Source organism: Phallusia mammillata, chromosome 5, assembly GCF_965637545.1.
Source record: "Phallusia mammillata chromosome 5, kaPhaMamm4.hap1.1, whole genome shotgun sequence".
In the NCBI taxonomy this organism is placed as follows: domain Eukaryota; kingdom Metazoa; phylum Chordata; class Ascidiacea; order Phlebobranchia; family Ascidiidae; genus Phallusia; species Phallusia mammillata.
Genome location: NC_137256.1, coordinates 1,102,322 through 1,123,370, shown reverse-complemented (window position 1 = coordinate 1,123,370; position 21,049 = coordinate 1,102,322). Strand labels below are relative to the sequence as shown.

General features: G+C 37.4%; 1 protein-coding gene across 6 annotated transcripts; it reads right to left on the bottom strand.

The window, feature by feature from the left end:
• Positions 1-106: 106 nt before the first annotated feature.
• Positions 107-20,477, bottom strand: LOC145230545 (uncharacterized). 6 transcript variants are annotated; one of them, XM_080095988.1, is made up of 25 exons: positions 19,821-20,477; positions 19,445-19,515; positions 18,426-18,585; positions 17,959-18,138; positions 17,221-17,348; positions 16,391-16,832; positions 15,796-16,174; positions 15,238-15,333; positions 13,668-14,494; positions 13,201-13,610; positions 12,293-12,365; positions 11,519-11,581; positions 10,418-10,601; positions 9,948-10,057; positions 9,161-9,206; positions 8,930-9,085; positions 6,787-6,828; positions 4,983-5,232; positions 4,496-4,594; positions 3,850-4,125; positions 3,333-3,518; positions 2,765-2,837; positions 2,036-2,169; positions 1,148-1,190; positions 107-700 (listed from the first exon to the last, which is right to left on the bottom strand). In XM_080095988.1, exons 1-24 carry the CDS (start codon positions 20,358-20,360, stop codon positions 1,175-1,177), a joined length of 4,941 nt encoding a protein of 1,646 aa, XP_079952114.1. In that variant the 5' UTR covers positions 20,361-20,477; the 3' UTR covers positions 107-700; positions 1,148-1,174. The 6 variants fall into 6 exon arrangements, with proteins under 6 accessions (XP_079952114.1, XP_079952111.1, XP_079952112.1 ...); XM_080095985.1 differs by having other exon boundaries at positions 13,201-14,494; XM_080095986.1 differs by lacking the exon at positions 1,148-1,190 and having other exon boundaries at positions 13,201-14,494.
• Between the last annotated feature and the right edge of the window lie 572 nt (positions 20,478-21,049).

Here is a 21,049-nt window from a genome sequence, read left to right as displayed (position 1 = left end):
AAAATGTGGTCGCGGGCCGGATTAAATAACCTCGGATCCGGCCCGCGGGCCGTAGTTTGGTGACCCCTGTTCTAAACTATTGAGATTTTATGCCAACACAACGCAAGCTGGTGTTGTTTGTTTAATGTCAATTAGCAGCCTTTGTACAAATTCAACAAAACACAATGAAACAAGGAGAAGGGCAGTTAATGCAAAATGCTAAAACATTTCATTCAAATACAAATTTTGATCAAGAGTTTCAAACAGCAAAATGAAATTTTATCTTTTCTTGTAAATGATTTTAATGAGATGAATTTGGTCAATGTGTTTTGGCACAAGTACTAGTAATGTGCACCGATGCAAAAAATTGTACCACTGAAAATGCATATTTATATTCAAACATTATATCATAGTAATATATGAATTGTCACAATGCCAATTGTTAACAATGAGTTGCATCACAATGCAATTCAACACTCCATATAAAAAATATAAAACACAATTTCATCGCTATTACAATCAGAATTAACACTACAACGATAAACAATGATTTTGCGAAGAAACTAAAACAGCATGCGACGTGAAAATACAACACCATCATTAGTTAGTTACAATAATGTGTTAAAATTGCTGGTACAAAATACATATTGGTGAACTTAATACAAAAATGTAAAATATAAAAAGCAGCTCATATAGACAGCTTGTCAATCAACTCTGAAACCTGGAAAATATGAAAAAAAAATCACTAATTTAAGTAATTTTAAACAGTTTTTTTTTTAATGTGATAACATGCCATTTATACACCTGTCAAATTTTGGGACAATATCTTTAAGTTTAGCTCAAATTACACCAAAGCTTAAAGCACAGTCATATCACCAAAAAAGTCATTCATGCATTGAACTATTTCAGACCACCTTAAAAATGTCTTCTTTTATTGGGTAATTTGAAATTTTTACTTTATTGCATGTCTTAAGTGAATTAATTGATGTGTTTGTTAAAAAACATTAACAGCCTTTTCAACATGGTTTTAGTCTTTTACTAAAAATTTAGAAAAATAAATTTTTAGATGAATAGGTTATATTCTGTGACACAAACTCATGTGAAAACACAGTGATGATTCACTCACAAACACTCATGAAGCAATCACATGAAAATATTTATGATGTACCTTGTCTAAGTGACGAAGGTTTTCCGTTCAAATGTTGCCAAATCTGTCAGCACAACACACAAAATGTTGGAATTTCAAACTGAACTTTGTTAATCAGGGAAAGCATGCAAAGCAAACATCTACGGGAAATCATGGCAATGCAAGCTTCACATGAAACAAATCAACCAAAATATCCTTTACCTTTTGTTTGCCCCAAAACTTGTAGCAACTTACTAAATGTAGGTTTTTGACAAAATATAAAACTCAAATTATGATTTTTGATTCAATTTTCTCAATGAAATTAAGAAACTGAAATCTAAAGATTACTTGAAACCTAAGTAAATTTAAAAATTGTTGAAATTTTTAGCAACAACATGGTGTTGATGTGGCAAAGCAATTTTCTGGGAAATAATCAATAAACACCAACCATCCATGGCAGACAATTGTACCAGGTCCAGATTTATTTTCAAAACACTACCCTCCGCAAACAAATATTCACAAGCTTGATTAATCCAGCAATTACTTTAATTGGTTGATTTTTAACAATTCAAGTGAATAAAATATTTTTTTCACCCAGAATAACCATAAATCTGCTGCATCCAGGATTACAACACCAGTTATTTTGTCAATTTTACCTCATGCAAACTAAATTAAAGTTACAATACCAAGAAACTTCTATTCTACCTTGCTTATGCTTTGCTACTAAAGTAGGAAAATCACCAGTTTTTTGTGCTAATTCTGCTATTGCAACATTCCAGTTTAGTCAAAAATACTTCTACAAGTATGCACAAAACATGCTACATCAGAAAAACTTCTTTGAGTGAGCAGGCATTTTTAACAAATAATCACTAAACTTCATGCAGTCATGCACAACATGCCATACAAACTTCATTTCAATGTTGAACCAACCTTCGTTGAGCAGCTTTCTTATTGTGCTCCTTCAAGTTTCTCATCCAATCATCATTCTTTGGAGGTGGGCGTCGACTGGGCGGGGCTTTTCCCTTCTGCATTAGCTTGGATGGAAACATCTGATTTCGTTGTGGCTGAAAAATCAACAAGTAATGTAAGTGCAAAAGCATCAAGCCAAGAAATGGCAGGTATGGTGCAGACAGTGCACACTGTTTTGGCCTATAAGCTGTTCTGTTGGGTTTATGAGCCATGTTAAATTCAGTTTAGTTTAAACCAGTGTTTCCAAACCTGGAGTTCCTTGGGGGCCCAAGATATGATTTCAGGGTGTCGATGGAGGCAAATTTTGTTATCATTAACCAACAGTTTTATGTTTACCTACCGTTTCATTTCCCCCTTTGTGTCATCATAATACACATGGACAATAGACATTGGGGCAAGCTTTGTGTTACACCAGAAAATTTACCGCTTCGTAGCATTGACTGCTACAGTTCAGAAACTTAATTGGGATTAAAGGACTGTGGATTTAAATCCTCCAAAAGCATAATAACGCTTGATTAAAAAAAAGGGAAGCATAGATAGACTTGGAGGTCCGCAGATTTAAAAATATATATGAGGGGTTTGTGACTGCAACATGGTCGGGAACCACTGATTTGGACTCAGGGGTCTAGATAGGACTGTTGATGTCTTTAACCCTAATATTTAAAGTGGATTAACAAAGTTGAAACTTACTTGTTCAAAGTCGCTGTTATAAGAAGTTGCCCGTTTCACATCCCTCTCATATTCGTCCATGTCAAACTCTTTCCTACAACAAAACATGACATGTAAAATCCCTGCATACAGAGTTGTATGATTAGCACAAAATGTAACCCTAAAATTTTAAACCATAACTTGGTAAGATTTTTTGCAATCACATTCTCAAACTGATTTGGTGAGACATGGCGTTTTAGCCTGTTATTCTCAACAAACTGGAGTGCCATTACATGGCTACACTATCCAATACAGCCCATCTCTTGTCCCCAGCTGCACCAATGAGACCTTATAGGTCTGAAACAGTGTGCACTATCTACAGCTTACTTATCGTTTATTGGCTTGATGCTTTTGAAAGCACTTTCTTAGTTTGATTAAAATCTATTGTCAAAACACAAACTGTCAATTTTAGTTGAAGAAAGAACAAGAATAATTCGGACATAATGCCTCTTAAATAACACATGAAACCAAGTCACTGCAACTTAATGATAAACTTTACGATTTTTATTTCCTAATAATATTTCCGCAACACTTTTATATGAATCCCTACTTTGCCTGCCATCGTGGATCATTCACCCAAGCCCTTCTCTGAACCGAAGGATCACCGTGGTGGGTTCGTCTCTTCCGATATTGTTCCACCCATTCCGGTTCATCGCTTCCACCTCGGTGATGATGTGAACGATTGTATGGAGGTTCATCACGTCCATGACGATAAGGGCTGACTGGCTGATTGTACCTGAAAGTTGGAAAGGTCGTTACTTAAGACTTGGGTCAATAACAGAATTCTATGGTTATAAACGATGCCTCGATAAAAAACATTCTCTGGTATAAACAAAACACAAATACCAGCAATAAAAAACTCGGTTAATCAAACAAAAGAGTTTGAGTGTCACCAGTTTCAATACAATAATGTGAACCATAACAAAGCAACTGACAAAATATATTATATTACAAAACTAATCAGCAAAAAAAATACTGTACTGCTGTAAATGATAATAAACAAAAACAAGCACAAGTTCTTTTTGTCATCTTTTGATACAGCACAAAGCAAACACATTCACACAAACCTCTCAGATTTTCTCGCCCTTTGATCACGATCTAAATCTCTCTCCCGTGAATGTTCCCTTCTCCTTCGTGAAGGACTTATGTTTCTTTCATGTGAAGGTGATCTGCCTCTTCTATCAGGACTTAATCTCCTTTCACGTGATCGTGATCTGCCTCTTCGCCTATCTGGACTTTCCAATCTTTCACGAGATCGTGATCTACCACGATTTCGACCGGGACTTAAATCACGATCACGGGATCGTGATCTTGCACGTGATCGACCTCTGTCTCTTGTGCTTCTATGAAAATAAATGAAAACAATTTTGTTTGGGCCGTTTTTATGTGAAGCTTTTGTTACTTTACAAAAACTTTGTGTTTCAAGATATGCCATATCCTGATAAAGGCGCCTTATAAGGGACAGCAAAATGTTAATTTATGATAAGCAGAAAGAGCAATATTCAGTTATACATTATGCCTGGTAGCAACAACTTTTTATAGGATCTTTTGTTGATGCATGAAAAATTAAACATGTACCAAACTGTTTGTGGCTTCCCACTTTGTTTTACCACATTGTCTCCTCATAAACCTGTTCATAAGGTAACTAGATAAACAAAATTCGGCTGAACAAGATATAGATAACCAAGAACTCCACAAAATTTTTTCACCCACCTTCCTCTGTGATCGGAACTACTATCGCTATTGCGCCTCCCAGTGATCGTCGACGAAGATTTTACCGAAGTTCGATTGCTCCTCTCATCCGGTGAATGTCTGCCAGAAAACAAAAGTTTTTTTACGAGGGCAAAAAGACTGTGATGGTGTGTTTGTGCAAAAAAATCTTTTTGGTAATTTTGGTTTTTGGATGCATTTTAAATTACCTATACTGTATTTTTATTTCAACTGTAACAAAACAAGTTATTTTTTAGGGCTGAAAATTGCCTGATAAAATTTCTTTGATTTTTAAAACTAAGTTATTTTATCATTAAATCAGATTTTCAACCAAAAAACAAACAGTTAAAGAGCTATATAGTGATTAAATTGGATTGCAGATATTTCAACAGTTGCAAATGTCATCATCAATACAAGGTGTTAAATGGGCTTTACACACATACATAAGGAGAAAACATTTATATTTCTATTACAACACAACACATCCAACCTGTCGTGTTTTGGTTTGCTTCGGTTGTAGATATCTTTGTTTTCATCATAACTTGACTTCGGAGGCTGGTTCTTAATTATCTTGCTCGCATTTTTATCTGCTACAGTTTCAGGTTTTCTGGTTGGAGATTTCACTGGTGAAGTATTTCTCTTTGGTTGAAAACCTGAAATTGCTTTCAATGCTTGGTCTTGCTTCTTTGCAGCTTTCAGAAGAGCGCTGTCTCGTGCTGATTTAAACTGGCCAAGGAGGTCTACAAAATAAACAAATAAAACAATATTAAAAAATGGGCTTGTGGTTTAAAATATTAACAGCAGTAATGTGTTTAATTTTAAACTAAAGAAAAACTCGGTTAATCCGAACAAATTTTTTGGTCCAAATGGGTCCAGATTCACCTAGGTTTACTGTAATATATAACAAAGTATTGCTCATCCAGCAGTTTTATTATAAATAATCGACGTTTCGACGTCCCATACAAGATGTCTTCATCAGAATAATGGCATATCTTGCAGGGCAAAATTCTTATATAGCGACAAAGTGGAAAACACACACAAAAAATAGCGATAAGAAGATCGCGCGGCTGCAAACTCGCACCACGCAATGATAACACAACTCAGTGCTGTAGCCTATTTCATTTACTGTAATATGTTGGTAAACATCTTATGACCACTTGTAATCAAGTGACAATATAGTCAGTTTAAAACCAATAAAATGTAACAAAAATACTAAACAGTGGTGAAAACTTTGACAAGTCTGAAGTCGTCCACCGTTTTATTAGACATATATATTTCGTCTAAGTAATAGGCATCGTCAGTATCTAAAAACAAAACAGCGCTAAAAAATGGTACATACCATTACTTAGGCGAAATATATATGTCTAATAAAACGGTGGACGACTTCAGACTTGTCAAAGTTTTCGGTATGTAATTATACGCGACTGTTGTCTCCATCTGTCGTACTGAGTCTCTGGTGACTCGTGATTGATAATATACTAAACAGTGGTATTTGACAAAAATATATTAAACAATGGGCTTGTAGTTTGATTTATTACCAGAAGTTGATCTTGGTAAGTTTAAAAACATTATTATCACCACTTGGAATCAAGTGACAAAGTAGTTAGTTTTAAATCAATAAAATGTAACAAAAACACGAAATGCCAGCTGTTTGCCAAATTACCATTGCACATAGATTGTGACGTATTCTGTGTATTTGCAAAATGAATTTCAAACTGTAGAATATGATCCAATTAACTGGGACTTTTGGTTAAAAAGCAAGAGAAAGTTTGGCAAACTGGAGATCAATAATAACCAGAATCTATTAGCTGACACGGTGACCACAGAGTCTTTCGCTACCCTGACATTTCTCTTTTTCAATTTTTTTGTTTTTGCTGTTCGAATATTTCGTGCGAAATAAACTTACTTACTATTATGCAATAGGTGTTAAAAAGAGATGTCATACTTATATAACTCTGTCTACCAGCTGTAAAAGTTTCATACAATTTCAACAAACAATTCATGCAAAAAGCAAGTGGACAAGCTAAAAAGATTTATAAATAAAATCGAACACAACATTTAACTTCATTATAGGAGAGCCACAAAAATGGCAACATTTTATGCACCGAGGAACATAATTTATCTGTTCATGGCAAATAAATACCATACATGCAGGTATAAAAATAATATATGGACATGTGATATGTAAATGTTACGAAACGGCTGAAAACATGCATGCAATAAAGCTTACAGCAAACACATGCACAAGACAGCTTAGGTAATTCATGCAAAACAACTATAAGTGCATTTCCAACCTGATCCTAGATGACTTTTAGGTTTCGTTGTATTTCCAAATCCTTATCACAAAAAAATAAGTTTTGTTAAAGCAGGAAGGGTTAAAAGATTAAAAAAAATGTCAACTAACTCAGTTGTTGTTTATTGCATTGTGCGGTTTAACCAAGTTTTTTTTTTAATTTGGTCAGTTATTTAATCATTCATTTTTTGTAGCAAGTACTTCTAGCATGCAAACCTTCATGCTTTCCATTAGGCCGAGCCAGAACCCGAGTACTCGGTACAGAGCATCGCTGTTTTTAATGCTCGGTGCTCGGCCGAGCAGTTGCACAAACTGACCCGAGTGTTAAATTTGCATATTCATGCCCTGCTAAGATATGTAACTAGTGTTCTAAAGGGTGTCTATGAACAAAAACGAATGATTTTTCAAATGTACTAGATAGTGGAAAAACGCGTACTTAAAGGGCATGTACAGCTTAATAAAACACCGCCGGTGACGAAGAGACCTTGTACAGCTAAAATGTAGAAAGGGGATTTTTTGTGATGTCATAATGCACCAAGCATCTCACTTTAATGCTCGGTGCTCGACCAAACAAAACATTTGCAGTTATGGCACATCCCTACTTTCTGTACAACACTGATTATGTGATTTGATAAATTAAATTACAAACTCGGAAAAAGGCACCAGAATTTGGGTGTAGACCAGTGCTTTTCAACCGGGTGTATTGTACACCCCAGGGTGTACCATAATTTTTAAAGGGTGTACCACTTTGATGGGGTGTACTGGGGTGTACCAGACAAAAAATATAATATACCTATGACCAGGTATCACAACAGGCAGGTTTCAGTTTTAGAACAGACTGACTGGAATGTACAATACCTGGCACAACATGCATCTCAAGTGTTCACAGATTTTAAGTTACAAAACTCTATTTGTGACATCATAATTTAATATTTCACTTGATAATCGTTGTTAATGGTGGTTCTTTCAGATGTAGAAAGTGAATTGTGGATTATGGCTTGTTGATATTGCGCTCATCATCATTTCTGTTAGGACCACAGATTCAGTGTGTTACAGGGTTGAATAATTTTTTTACTGGGGTGTACAAATTTTGTGTAAACGTTAAAAGGGTGTACCGTTTCAAAAAAGGTTGACAAGCACTGGTGTAGACTCACTACAATGTTGCAAAATTTTAAATTATCATGAAAACACCCAAAAGATTACAAGTGTCAAATCTTAATACCCAACCAAAATAATTGCAACAAAATCAATCAACCTTCTTGACAGCCAACTTTTGATTTGTTTCAAAAGTGTTTCAAGACAAAATTAAATAAGTAAAAACTACAACGTGCGAGAGATTATTTTTTGATCATGAGGTAATTTGTTGCAAAATTAATGTGAAGAAATGTTGAACAGACAAATTGTGGAAACAAACTACGGACCAAGTTGGAAAATCTACCACAACATTCATCCAGAAGATAACACAAAGTCACAAACAGTCTACAACACAAAAGTATACAAACGAAAAAAAACTTTAAAGAGCCTTGAGAGTTTTTTTAACAAATTACTGACAGTGACAAGTGATTGATGTGAGCTTAGATTTCCAACAGACAAACCCCATGTGACATCTGTCTAAGGCAGCGGTTTCCAACCTGTGGGTCGCGACCCCAACTGGGATCGCTTAAGGCAGTGGTTCTCAAACTGTGCGTCGTTTCAATTTTCCAAGGGCGTCGCAGAATATTTCCGTTTCGTGGCTGAACTCAGTTTATCTCATAAAAATGAGATTTCAGTGCGGTTAACGTACATCTACGTCCAAATACTTTTTCCGTAGAGTGCGGATTGACGTAAATTTACCTCAAAAGCTTTTGATCAAAAATGCGGCTGTCCGTTAATGTACGTCGAGACCAGTATAAGCAGCAAGTGCGTGATAGGCGCGTGTCTGGGGCGACGCTTCGCGGGCATTAAACTTGATTATGTGAACGGAGTCTTGCTTCATAACAATGTAACAAAGGCGACTTTTCTGGGCTTATAATTTGGGCGAATGTGGAGCCATAACAGGCATGCTTGTGTACGAATCACAGAAAACAAACCTATAACAGAATTGTTTTGCCATCATGCCTGTGTTGTGTCAAGACCAGCATTAACCTATTCCTGCTTAAACTCACCAGTATAAGTCGGCGGTCGTTTCTTTTCCCCGTTCGCCGGCTCCTGTAGGTCTGGGAGTGGATGAGCTGTAGGTTTCTTCACCGTTTCCGGGCTCGGAACTTTGAAAATTAGTTTACTCCCTTGTCTGTCTTCCTTCCTGAGTCTTGGTTCGCCACCTAGTGATAAATATGTAAAATTGACGCGGTTTCAACGATGGTATTATGATTTAAAACCTGCAATGAAATATTTACCTGCTGTTGTTTGAGGGTGCGCAGATTTTACTGACGACTTGGTTTTCTAAAAAAAGAAAAATCTAGAGTTTGCACAACATATTGATCATTAAGTTCAGCATGAAAACAGCGTAATACATAATTTCCGAGTATACAACTACTCCCAGAAAACTAGAGTGCCGTTAGACTAGCGGTTCTCAAACTGTGGTACAGGGACCACTAGTGGTACGTCAGGGCTTTTCAAGTGGAAAGGGAGTAGCTTTCTGATATACTTAATTCAAGCCACATCAAGAATTGCTGCTCAACTGACCCAACTGATCAGCCCTGTGTTTTGCAGAACCAATGTCTAGGACGTTATTTTAGAAATTGCTAACATGTTGGTTTTATAAATTAGCTAGTGTAGTCAAGAAGAACTCTTGGTCTGCCCATTCGAACAAGGTTTTTAGGTGGTACACAGCGATAGAAAAAGTCGTCAGGTGGTACGCAATCGGTATAAGTTTGAGAACCGCTGGGTTAGACGTATACACCAGCTACAGTGAATTATGTCTTGTCACCAGCTACACCTTATAGGTTGAAACCACATGCACTGTCTGCAGCTTACAACTACACGATTGTTGAACTTTAAATGTAGAAATTTTGTCTTTGATTTGTACAAGTATATTGTTCAGCTGTAACACAGAATGTGCATTGTTTCAAACTTGGCATGAAAATTGCCTCTGGCTGCTTATAATGAACTCACAGTCGTAAACGCTAAGTATAAGAGGAGCAGACTTGTTATTTTTGAACATTTCACTATTTTGAAATTTACCGTTTGAGGTTTTTCTGGAGAACCTTGTTGGACTGTAATCGGTGAACCGCGAACTTTACGGAGGTCATTTGGGGTCACTTCTATCGCAAAGTCATCATTTGGTGTTGTGTCTATAATTCAAACATACAATTGAAAAGGTGGATAATAAGTGCAGTTGCGTGATAAACTTCGGTTGGCGCAAGCAACAGGGTTTTATCAATAATAAAACAAACTGGTTGCTGTATTTCTACACTTCCTACATTAGTGGTTGAAACATTTTGGCCAATTGAATCCATTGAAGCTATCTTGTCAAACAAACAGATAGCAGTACATGATTTCTACATGACTTTACTCCAGATGCAGTAAAAAGAGAACTAAGGCACGGAACTTTTTCAGAATGAAAGATGATAAAAAAACTTTCTTTTAAGAGTGGGAGGTGCAAAGCATCAACTAAATTCAACTTTTTCCGGCAAAGAATTAATCATTTTCACCTGCAATAAGATTGTTTGAGCTTCCTTGTCGAGTTGGGGGTTTTCTTGTCGACATCCCACCAGATTTGGCCACACGAAGGCGTGCTTTTGAATGATCGTGATTCAACTGATTTTGACTTCCGTTATCACTGTCATCCTGATCCCAGTCGTAAATTTCAGGCTGTGGTGCAGGGCTGGCAGTTTGCTGAGGAAAAAGAATAAATAACAAAATCAAGGATCATTTTATATTTCCTCACACAGCTTTTTCAAGTTTTATAAATAGGACTAAGCGACAAAAATTTGAAAACTTTTTTGAAAATAAATGCATGGGTACATATGACAGGCATGAATAAAAAAAGTTAAAGATTACTAATTTAACTGCTTTCATTGACAAAAAAACTACTCTTGCCAAGCTAAAATTGGATTAAGAAAGCTAATTTTAGTAAAAAAAATCATGTAAATTACAGCTGCAAACTGAACAGAAACATTTGTATTAAAAAGTTCCATCTTTGCATTAGTTGGCGAAATAACACAGAAACTTAAAATGATTTAAATATAACAAGCTCCAACACAAAGTAGTGCAACTACATGCAGTAAGGAAATATGGCTAAATGCTAAATCATGCATTAGGGAGAGATTAAGCTAAAGTAATTAGTTTAAGCACCATGCAATCATGCAGCAAAGGAATTCCAAATTATAGTAAGTACATTGCTCTGGTCATTTCATTTTATCAGCAATGCATTTGGAAATTGACCCTATTTAAACTTTAGCTAATAGTGAACTTATGTCAACTAGTACACATACAATAAAACTCATGTGGGTTTAGTAACTGGTAACGTCAAGTTTGACATTATGACAAGTTACCAAAGTGGTTTCATAATAATATTTAAACTATATTTTTAGCATGTTTTGCTGTGTCTTGCAAATAAATTGAAATAGCTTTAGTGTTTTAGATTAGATTGCTTTTGGCAACAAATAAGACCATATATGGTTTCAGTTTTGTCATGCTAAATTTGTCATAAGCTCTGAAGTGTTTGATAAAATTTGCAATTGAATTTTTGGCAACACACATGACACTGGTGTGTCGCGGGGCAGCAAATAAAAAACACTGACTTGTCATACCTGGGGTTCTGTTCGTTTAAGGGAGTTTCTCTTTGGTTTGTTGGGTGGAACTTTAGTGGGAAACTGCAATAAACAATTACGTCTCATTCAACAATTCAAGCTCAAACAAATTGGCATGCAAAATACCAAGCCACATATTTACATGCAAAACAACACCAAATAATGCTTCATGCTACATTACATTGAGTACAATCAAAACCAGTCACACTAAACCAGTGGTTCCCAACCTTTTTGCAGTCACAGACCCCTTTAAGAAATTTTATAGTTTCGCGGACCCCCAACGTAATTTAGTCATGTTATGTTTTTCATTTCCTGCATTATACGTTATTATACTTTCACTTTATAGCGCAGAATTTTAATCAACCTTCACAGTCCTTCAATCTCAATAAAGTTCTGTACTGTAGCAGTCAATGCAACGAAGAGATAAATTTTCTAGTGTGCAATACTTAAAACAAAGCACAAAGAATTCTATTGTTAATGTGTGTTGTGATGTCACAATGGAGGTAACAATCACAAATTTTCCTGATCCAAGGGTTTAATAACAGTTTGCACTCATATACAGGACTGTAAAAACGGTCTGGGAACTTAAAAATATTGCACATTGTTAATGCTACTACAAATGTTTGCCTCCACAGACCCCCTAAAACCATCTCACGGACCTCCAAGGGGAACTCCAGGTTGGGAACCACTGCACTAAACTTAGATGCAGTATTTAACATGCAAGTTTTCACTTTTTGGACAACAAAATTTTACTTTTAGTTTTTTATTTAATACCTGCTGTTGGCGAACAGGCACATTTGTGTCAAATCTGTCATCATTTAATCCATCGCCAGGCTGACGGTCATAACTAAAATATATATTTAGAATATAATTGTAAAATAAACTATATTTATTAAGTAAGATGAACATATTCATACTGGGATCAGCAATGAAACGTCGGTGCAGACCAGCAATCATGGCATACATATCGATAAATCATAGTACGCCAGGCCTAGCAAAGGTGTGTACCGAATCAGTCGGTCTCCCAAGCATTCCCACATACATGGCAAGGCACAGGCTAGAAAAATTTAGCCTGCGGTGGGATTCGAACTCACAACAGGAGTCTTTCCAGAGGACTCACTCTACCAACTGAGCTACACAGGCTCAGTGGAGAATCCGCCGAAAGTCGAATCACAAGTACCATTGCCTGCCTTGTATGCAGCACATGTCAGCTTCATAGTATGGGATCGCCAGTTCTACCATATCAGCTAAGATGAAACATATTCATACTGGGATCAGCCCTGAAGCATCGATGCAGACCAGCGATCACGGCATTGGGAGACCAGCTGATTCGGGACACGCCTTTAATGGGCCTGGCGTACTGTGGTTTATTATTTATTAAGTAAGTAAAAATTGTCATAACAGACAACAGGAGTCAGGCTGTGCTACAGGATGGTGGCCGATTGATATTAACTTACTTAAAACAATATGCTCAACAGGCTAAAATGTAATGTCTGGTTTGTTTTAGTTTTATGCCAAGTTAGATTCTGAACATGAAAAAGCATAACATTTTTTTGTCTGTTTTGTCAAAAACAATCTTACCAACAAAATAGAAATTTAGGTTTTTATTTATGTACCCATCTAATTTACTTCTAAAATCCTATGTTCATAAACAAACAATGGTTTCACTGAAAGCATCCTACCCATGTTTCTCTCCAGCTGGAACCTGACGTTGCTGTGCATCCCTACGTCCGATCTGCTGATTAGATCCCCACTTCTTTGGAGGAGGAGCTTGCTGAGGAGGTGGAGTTGGAGCATCCACGTCAATCCCTTCCGAACTGTCGTCATCTTCATCATCGGGATCAAACGGGTGACGAGGAACGTTCGTCAACATCCGATTGTTATCTCTTCCGGGAGGAGGTTGCCGGGTTTGGTACTGGGTCCGATTTTCTTGGTTGTACGATGTGTTAGGATTCCTCATGTACGAGTTTGGAGGAGTTGGCTCAACTGGAGGCGGAGGTTCCGGCCATTCTGACTCACTTTGTTTTGTGTTCGGCCTCGAAGTTGGCCTTGCTGGAATCTTTTGAGTCGTAGCAGGAGCAGGAGGTTCAGCCTGTTGATTGTACGACTGGTAACTACGAGAAACGATACTCGGAACATAGTTACTGACTTCAGAATCTGGGCTCTGTTGTTGTTGAACTTCATTCTCAAACTGGCCGTTAGTCGGGCGTTGTTCAAAGCGAACTTGTCTTGTATCTTGTCGTCCGCTCGCTCGGTCGTTGTATTGTGGCCTTGTGTTCTGTTGCCTAGAAACAACACTCGACTGTGGTGACGTGTTATAAGTCGGCGAACCCAATCTTGGTGGAGGTGGGTAGGAATGTTGCTCAACTTCTGGAGGAGGAACGTAACTGTTTCTCTGTGAGCTCGGTTGTGGCTGACGCTGTTCACTTGGTGCTTGGTAAGCTGGCTGCTGTCTTCTATCATCATCAATCGGAAACCTTTGTGATACAACTTCTTGCCGAGGTGCTTCATATTCAGCAGCAGACCGCCGATCCCCTGAAGTATAAGAACGTGGGCCGTACTGGTCATCATATCGCTGTGGCTCCATTTGACCTGTTTGCTGTTGTTGCTGATATTGAGAAGAAGGTGTTTCAAATCTATCAGGTCTGCTATTGTCCTGATAGTAATCCCCACCTCTTGTAGGGTCATTAGGGTAATTACACCCCTGCTGTACAGGAGCTTGACTTTGGAATGAACGATCATTTTGAGGGGGCTGTTGGTATACTGGGGATCTTGTGGGTGGCTCTGGATGGTTGTAATTCCCGGGGTCGGGTCTTACAGGCTCAAACTGTGTTTCATTTCTATGGTGGGGTTGATTCGGTCGATTATAATTGGGTTGTTGAGGTCGGTTGTCTCTAGGTTGCTCATACGGTGAACGTGATTGGTTGCTTCTAAGTTCAACCGGTGGTTCATGTAGTTGAGGTTGTTCGTTGTGATCTATGACAGGTAAAATAGTTAAAGACCTGACCACAATTTTAAATTATAACTTCACATGCAAAAACACAAATTCTACACTCCTTATTATTTCACACATAAGTCAACCAGAAAACCACTAAGGAAATTTTTTTTTGAAAATACTTGTAAGTTGTAACACAACACAACTTTCACACAATGTTAATGCCTACTTTGATTAGTATTGAATTACCACCTGTGCATGTAGTATATAGGTCATTTTCTGTTTAAGTTATTTCAGAAATTTATTTTTAATTAAGTTGCAGACAGTGCACACTGTTTCGACCTATAAGGTCTCATCACTGCAGCTGGTGACAAGACATTGACTGTATTGGCTAGTGTAGCAGTTCAATGCTTCGCCAGTGTGAACCAGTCTTCTCTCTGGTTATGCCCAGTTGTGACGTAGAACAGATTTGATAAGGCATGTTTTTCAGCCTGTTATTTGCAACAAACTGGAGTGCTGATGGATGGCTAGTCAATACGACCAATGTCTTTAGACCTTATAGGTCAAAACAGTGTGCAATGTCTGCAGCTTACTTATTATTTATCGGCTTGTTGCTTTTATATTGTTATCAATTCTTTTTAAATTTGACAGAAACTAGAACATTCTTTGATTTATGTTTTACTTTCAAAATTTTATCTTTTTGGTTTAGCTTTGTGTCTGATTAGTTTGGTTAGATCAATTAAAATTGGAAACATGCACTAATTGTGTTATCACAATGATTTACATTGCCATGTTTGTTGATTTTCATCATTGTATCTCTGTTCATAGTATCGTTCAGGGGTCTGACGTCGCCCATCGTAATAATCTTGCCGATGATCAACTTTTGCACAGAAACATGCCAAAGTCACACAAATGATAACATTTGGTGGTGCAGTATATATTTCAAGTCGAAACAAGCAATAACTAAATTCTAATGTAAACCCAATATTTTTGTACCATGGGCTTGTTTTTGTTTAATTGTTTATCATTACAGCCAACCGCAGTTAAACTGGAATCAATTAATCCGGATCTTCACCTAATTCGGACAAATCTTAAGATACAAATGATTTATAATGTGGTAAGGCTTTAACTAATCTACATCGGTTAATCCGGATCTTTGCCTAATTTGGACAAATTTTTTGGTCCTAATGGGTCCATTACTGTATTTGGAAAAAAAGTGGTGGAAAAAAATATTTAGTGATTAAAAACTGGAAAAAGAATCATAAACATTACAAACACCTTAATTTATCATTGTCAAAAATGATAAACAACCACAAGCTTGAGACTGAAGTTTCATCCTTACCTTGCTGGGGTGGATTGAATTGTGGTTTTTCCCTGGTGTCTTTGTCGAATCGAACACCAACAACCATCGGTGGTTGTGTTGGTGGGGGTTCCCCTGAGTAGCTGTTCCTGTTTTGAGGTTGACGACTTGGAGGAGGCAACCGATCGAGATTATTCATACTCCTACTCATCTGATGGGGCTGAGGGGGAATTTGTTGAGGCTGGGATCGATTTGTGGGACTTTGTGGGTACTGTTGATCGGGGTCCGAGTGGATTCGGGATCTGGGTGGCAAATTACTCCCGGTACTGCTGTATTTGTTTCCGACATACGCCGCTTTCGGCTGGGGCAGAGGTACTGGTCCACTTGGTTTGTCGAATAAACTCTTCGCTGCTTGGACACTCTGCAAAAAGGAAAATTATTCTGTGTTTTTTATTTGTCTACAATTTTAGTGGTGATTTGTTTTGCATCTAAGTGTTACCAATAACTTGAAAAACATAAGTGTTCATACAGACCAGCGATAACAGCTCACTCGTATAAAAGTTATAGTACGACAGGCCTAAAGACAACTGATAAATTGACTTGCAACTCGAAGTATAAACGGTGACATGTTTTTTACCTTTATGTGGGTTTTATCAATCACTGAATCTCGGTTTTGCTCTCGAACATTCGGTGGAGGTGGAGGTCTGTAATTTTCAATAGGTTTCTGTGGAGGAGCAGGCTTCTTTTGTAAAGTCCAGTGCCTCTTTATATTTTGTTGATGAAACGTTGGAGGGGGAGGCAGGTCGCTTTGGTTATTCTCATTCCAATTCCTTCCATAATTATCACTGTTCTGATTGGAGTAGTTCTGTTGGGGGCGTGTAGGAGGTTGGGCAGGTTTTGGTTGCTCCATATATGGTCGGTTGCCACTTTGGGGACGATGTTGCTGGTCGTAATGTGGCCGGTCGTCGTACGGACGATCGTTGTAGGTTGAAGCAGAACCATATCCACTACTGTCTTCCCTGTAACCATCCGCAGGTCGATCGTTGTAATAATCCTCTTGTTTGCGAATCTGTGGCGGTCTAAAAGTTGTTACAAAACAATGTGTTAAAACCCCACGTAAAATAATGCACAACACACAATCCCTTGCAACAAAACAAGCTTAATCTGATTAAAAGAGTATTTAAACAGCGGTGGAATCTGAACCCATGATGGAGGTCTTTCCAGGACTCGTGCTCTACCAACTGAGCTACGCAGGCTCAGTGGAGAAAACCGCCGAAGGTCGAATCACAAGCACCGTTCCTTGCCTCATATTCCCATGTCAGCTTTGTAGTAAAGGATCGGCAGTTCGACTAGTTATCAGTTTAGATGATGAACTTATATATATTCATAACTGGTCCCAATACTTTACAGATTTATAATTCCATGTAAATTTGCAGCCTTGTATGAGATAAACAACAAAATTTTAACCTGTCATATCCTGGTCTGTCATATTGTGGGGCTGGCGGTGGCTGTCGATCTTGATATTGTCTCCCACCCTGGTACTGGGGTGAAATTGGGGGTGTCGGTTGTTCCATTATTGGGGTCAGTGGGTGAGTCTGGAGAAGAAATACTTGGTAACAATAGTGAAAATAATTGTGCTGTGTTTAAGAAATATATAGATAACATTGTTGATGGCTTTAAACATTTCCACTGCACTGTGGAAAAAAGGCAATTTTTGTTTCTTACATACATTAATGTCAATATATTACCATATTACTTAATTGTAGGGATGGGCCAAAACCGCAAATGTTCTGTTTGGTCGAGCACCGAGCATCTCTTTTTAATGCTTGGCCGGGCACGCTCGGTGCATTATGACGTCACAAAAAATCCCCTTTCTACGTTTTAGCTCTACAAGGTCTCTTACGTCACCGGCGGTGTTTTATTAAGCTGTACATGCCCATTAAGTACGCGTTTTTCCACCATCTAGTGCATTTGATGAATCATTCGTTTTAGTTTATAGACATCCTTTAGAACACTAGTTACATATGTTAGCAGGGCATGAATATGCAAATTTAACGCTCGGGTAAGTTTGTGCAACTGCTCGGCCGAGCACCGAGCATTTAAAACAGCGATGCTCGGTACCGAGTACTCGGGTTCTGGCTCGGCCCATCCCTACTTAATTAGTTAAATATTTTGTGCGCAGAATTATTGATATATTTTCCTCACCCGAGCAGGACTTCGTTGCCTATCATCCTCTGCTCTGTATTGTTGGTTGTATTGACCAGGCTGGTTCTGCGGCACCTCGTTACTCCTCGGAGGAGGGGGCCGTGACGCAGCGTTGTTGTTTTCAGGCCTTCCCACTTTAGCTACGATTCCAAACACAGCTGCACCTCCTCTGGTTGTTGCCTTAAACAAAATCAGAAGACTTTGAAAACACCACTAAACCACATTACCAGTTTTCAATAGAAATTGTTTCTCCTAACATAAACATGTTTTAATAGTCAAATAGGACCAAATTACAGAACATTGCAAGTTAATGTTATATACTTTAATTTAATTGTAATCATTGGGTTTTTACATTGAGTAAACCAACAACACATCAATATACCACATTTTCATTTTAGTTATAATATATATATATATATTATCCCAAAAAAATGTTTTATAGATCAAGTAAAGCATGTCTAACTTACAGTTGTTTGAGCCAACACTTGCGGCCTTCCAACCTGGTTGCTATCGGCAACGGGGGATCGAGGAGCAGAGCTTGCAGAATGTTGATTATTTGGTTGTTGGTTGTAAGTGGAATGGGTAGGTTGTTGGGGAGGTGGTTGGTATGGCTGCGGTGGTCGATCTCTGTAAAGCAGAATCGGTTTAATGTGATTGCTTTGCCTGTAGGGGAGGCAGAATAAGTTGACCTATCCAATAAATCTAACTACCCATATGTTACCTACAGGCAGTGGTGGGATTCAGTCGGTTTGCACCAGTTCTATAGAACCGTCTTATGAAATTTTATGAGATCAGCGAACCGGTTAACATTACTGGTTACTGTCAATGGACTTTTTGTAACAGAACCGGCTGAAAAATATGACTTTTGTGATAAAACCGGCTGACAAAAAATTTGAATCCCACCACAGCCTACAGTGTTATGTTACGCTCATTTGTAATGTTTGTTTTTATCACACTGAGATTACAAGCGTGATCAACAAATTTCCCCAATCTCATTTTAACAACTTCCCTATTGCTTCCTTATGCTAGTTGGAAGGGAGTTTTGTTTTCAACTTTGTTAAACATGAATGCAACGAAAATAATAATGTTTTAAGGATTTTTTAGAGCTTGATCTATAAATGCTTCGACAGTAGTAACATAAAATTGAGAACCATAATAAAAAAGCAGCTGATAAGTTCTCAAGATGCCTATTTTACATTTAGTGGGTTTTCCAATACTGCAAATAATTTTTTTACGAGAATTAAATGAAACATAGTCTTGTAAAGATGGAAATAGAAATTGTTTTCTGTATAAAGGTACCTATAAATAGTGATTTCATCTTTACTTAGGACAGGCAGACAATTAAACAAGCAAATGCCCCCAGGGTATTGTAAATGACTGTTTACAAACCAGACATGCTTGTTTTGTATTTATTTGTTTGTTGCCATCAACAGTACTTTACCAATATAACACACAAATGTGATTTAACAATACAGATATATTATACCTCTCAAAATCATTTCTTTGGTATTCATCGTACCTTTGTCCATATTGTTGGTTGTTGTTAGAACGATCATCCTGATGTGAATAAGATAGAGTTTCAATAAAAATGTACAGAACACAAACCAATTAAAAATACTAAACAGCCAATTGTTATCTACAATGTTGTCCTTAAACTTTTTTAGCTGCACTGTTTTCATTTTTAATTCATGTGAAAACCTGTAACAGTTTGTGTTTAGATACATAAGATACAGACTTGAAGACTAGCTTTACTAAAATTATAGTTGGGAATGATGTAGAATAAAATATGAACATTTTGTTAAATACATGTGTTTCAATAAAAACAGTTTTTGTCATCAGTGAAATGGTTGAGTTTGTGTTACCTGGTAATTGTTAACTTGTTGTTGTTGATTTACATTACTTCTTGAATCATATTCCTGATGTCTCGGTTGTTCAGTGTGTTGATAATCCCGCTGGTAAGTATCAGCTGGTTTCTGTACAGGTTCTTGTTGTGGAGGATATTGTCTGGTTTGTTCCGCTACATATTGTTGATTTCTGTCATAATTATCCCTTGAATCTGCGGAATACTGCGGCCTTCTTTCAGATGGTTCGTTGTATCTCTCTTCATGTTGATAAGCACCATCATTGCTGTACTGATTTCTTTTGTAGTTTGTATTAAATCCACGGTCGCGCTGTTGATAATCCGCTTGTGGTTGTTCTCTTTCTCTGCGATCGTAATATTCCGAACTTTGCCCGTAACGCTGTGGTTGGTTTGGTGGTTGAGATTGGGTGGGTGGCGGCGGAGGTCTTTGGTCACTCCATGAATTTCTGTTTGATTCTTCTCTGTACCGAGGTTCTGGGTCTCTGTTGTAACCTTGATTATAATTATCCCTCCCTCCATAATATTGCACTTGCTGTGCCATTCTGTATTAGGTTGTGTTTAACTGATGTCACATAATACACAACAATGCAAACTAAATATCCAATTAACTAAAAGCACCTGGAAAAGAAACTGAGGGCAAAACATAATCTTTAAAATGTTGCAAATGTTTGTAGTAGAAATAAAGATTTTAAAACATCTTACAATGTAATTGCAAATCACTTTTTATCAAACTTTTGTAAAGAAAGCCACATCATTACTTTGTGATTACATTTGTGGCATTAAAAACAACAATAATATATGATAAACTAAAGCACACAAGCTTGTCATAAAACTGTACAGTTGTTGCGATGCAAGCAAATTGCAACTCATTTGTCAGTCCTGCGTTCTAAAACTGCAAAACACTTAAAACCTGTAAACATATTTACACTGGCGTTCCTGTCACTTGCGAAACACATTACAACATAGTACGACACGACACGGTAACACCTGCATTCAAACAAATTCGCTCACAATTTCTCTTCCCGAAAGCTTGTTTACTGAAAAAGGTTGGTAACACTCCAGAAAATTCACCAAGCGTAAAAACTTTCACAAATTTACATCGACCCATTTTCTTCGTTTGACTTCATTCTTGTTTTGCGAGTAAAATAAACATAACCTTCATAAGGTTGTAGCAAGCCTTCATTTAAAACGAAACTTATCAATAATTCATCATTTAGCCCATTCTAAAAT

What these genes read in the sequence shown, in the direction of transcription:
- LOC145230545 (XM_080095985.1), bottom strand. Translation starts at nt 20,360, where the DNA reads ATGGCACAGCAAGTGCAATATTATGGAGGGAGGGATAATTATAATCAA. An exon ending in ATTCAATCCACCCCAGCAAG is followed by an intron (nt 15,334 to 15,795) that starts GTAAGGATGAAA and finishes TCTGTGCAAAAG; the next exon opens with TTGATCATCGGCAAGATTAT. An exon ending in ATAACAGCGACTTTGAACAA is followed by an intron (nt 2,170 to 2,764) that starts GTAAGTTTCAAC and finishes TTGATTTTTCAG; the next exon opens with CCACAACGAAATCAGATGTT.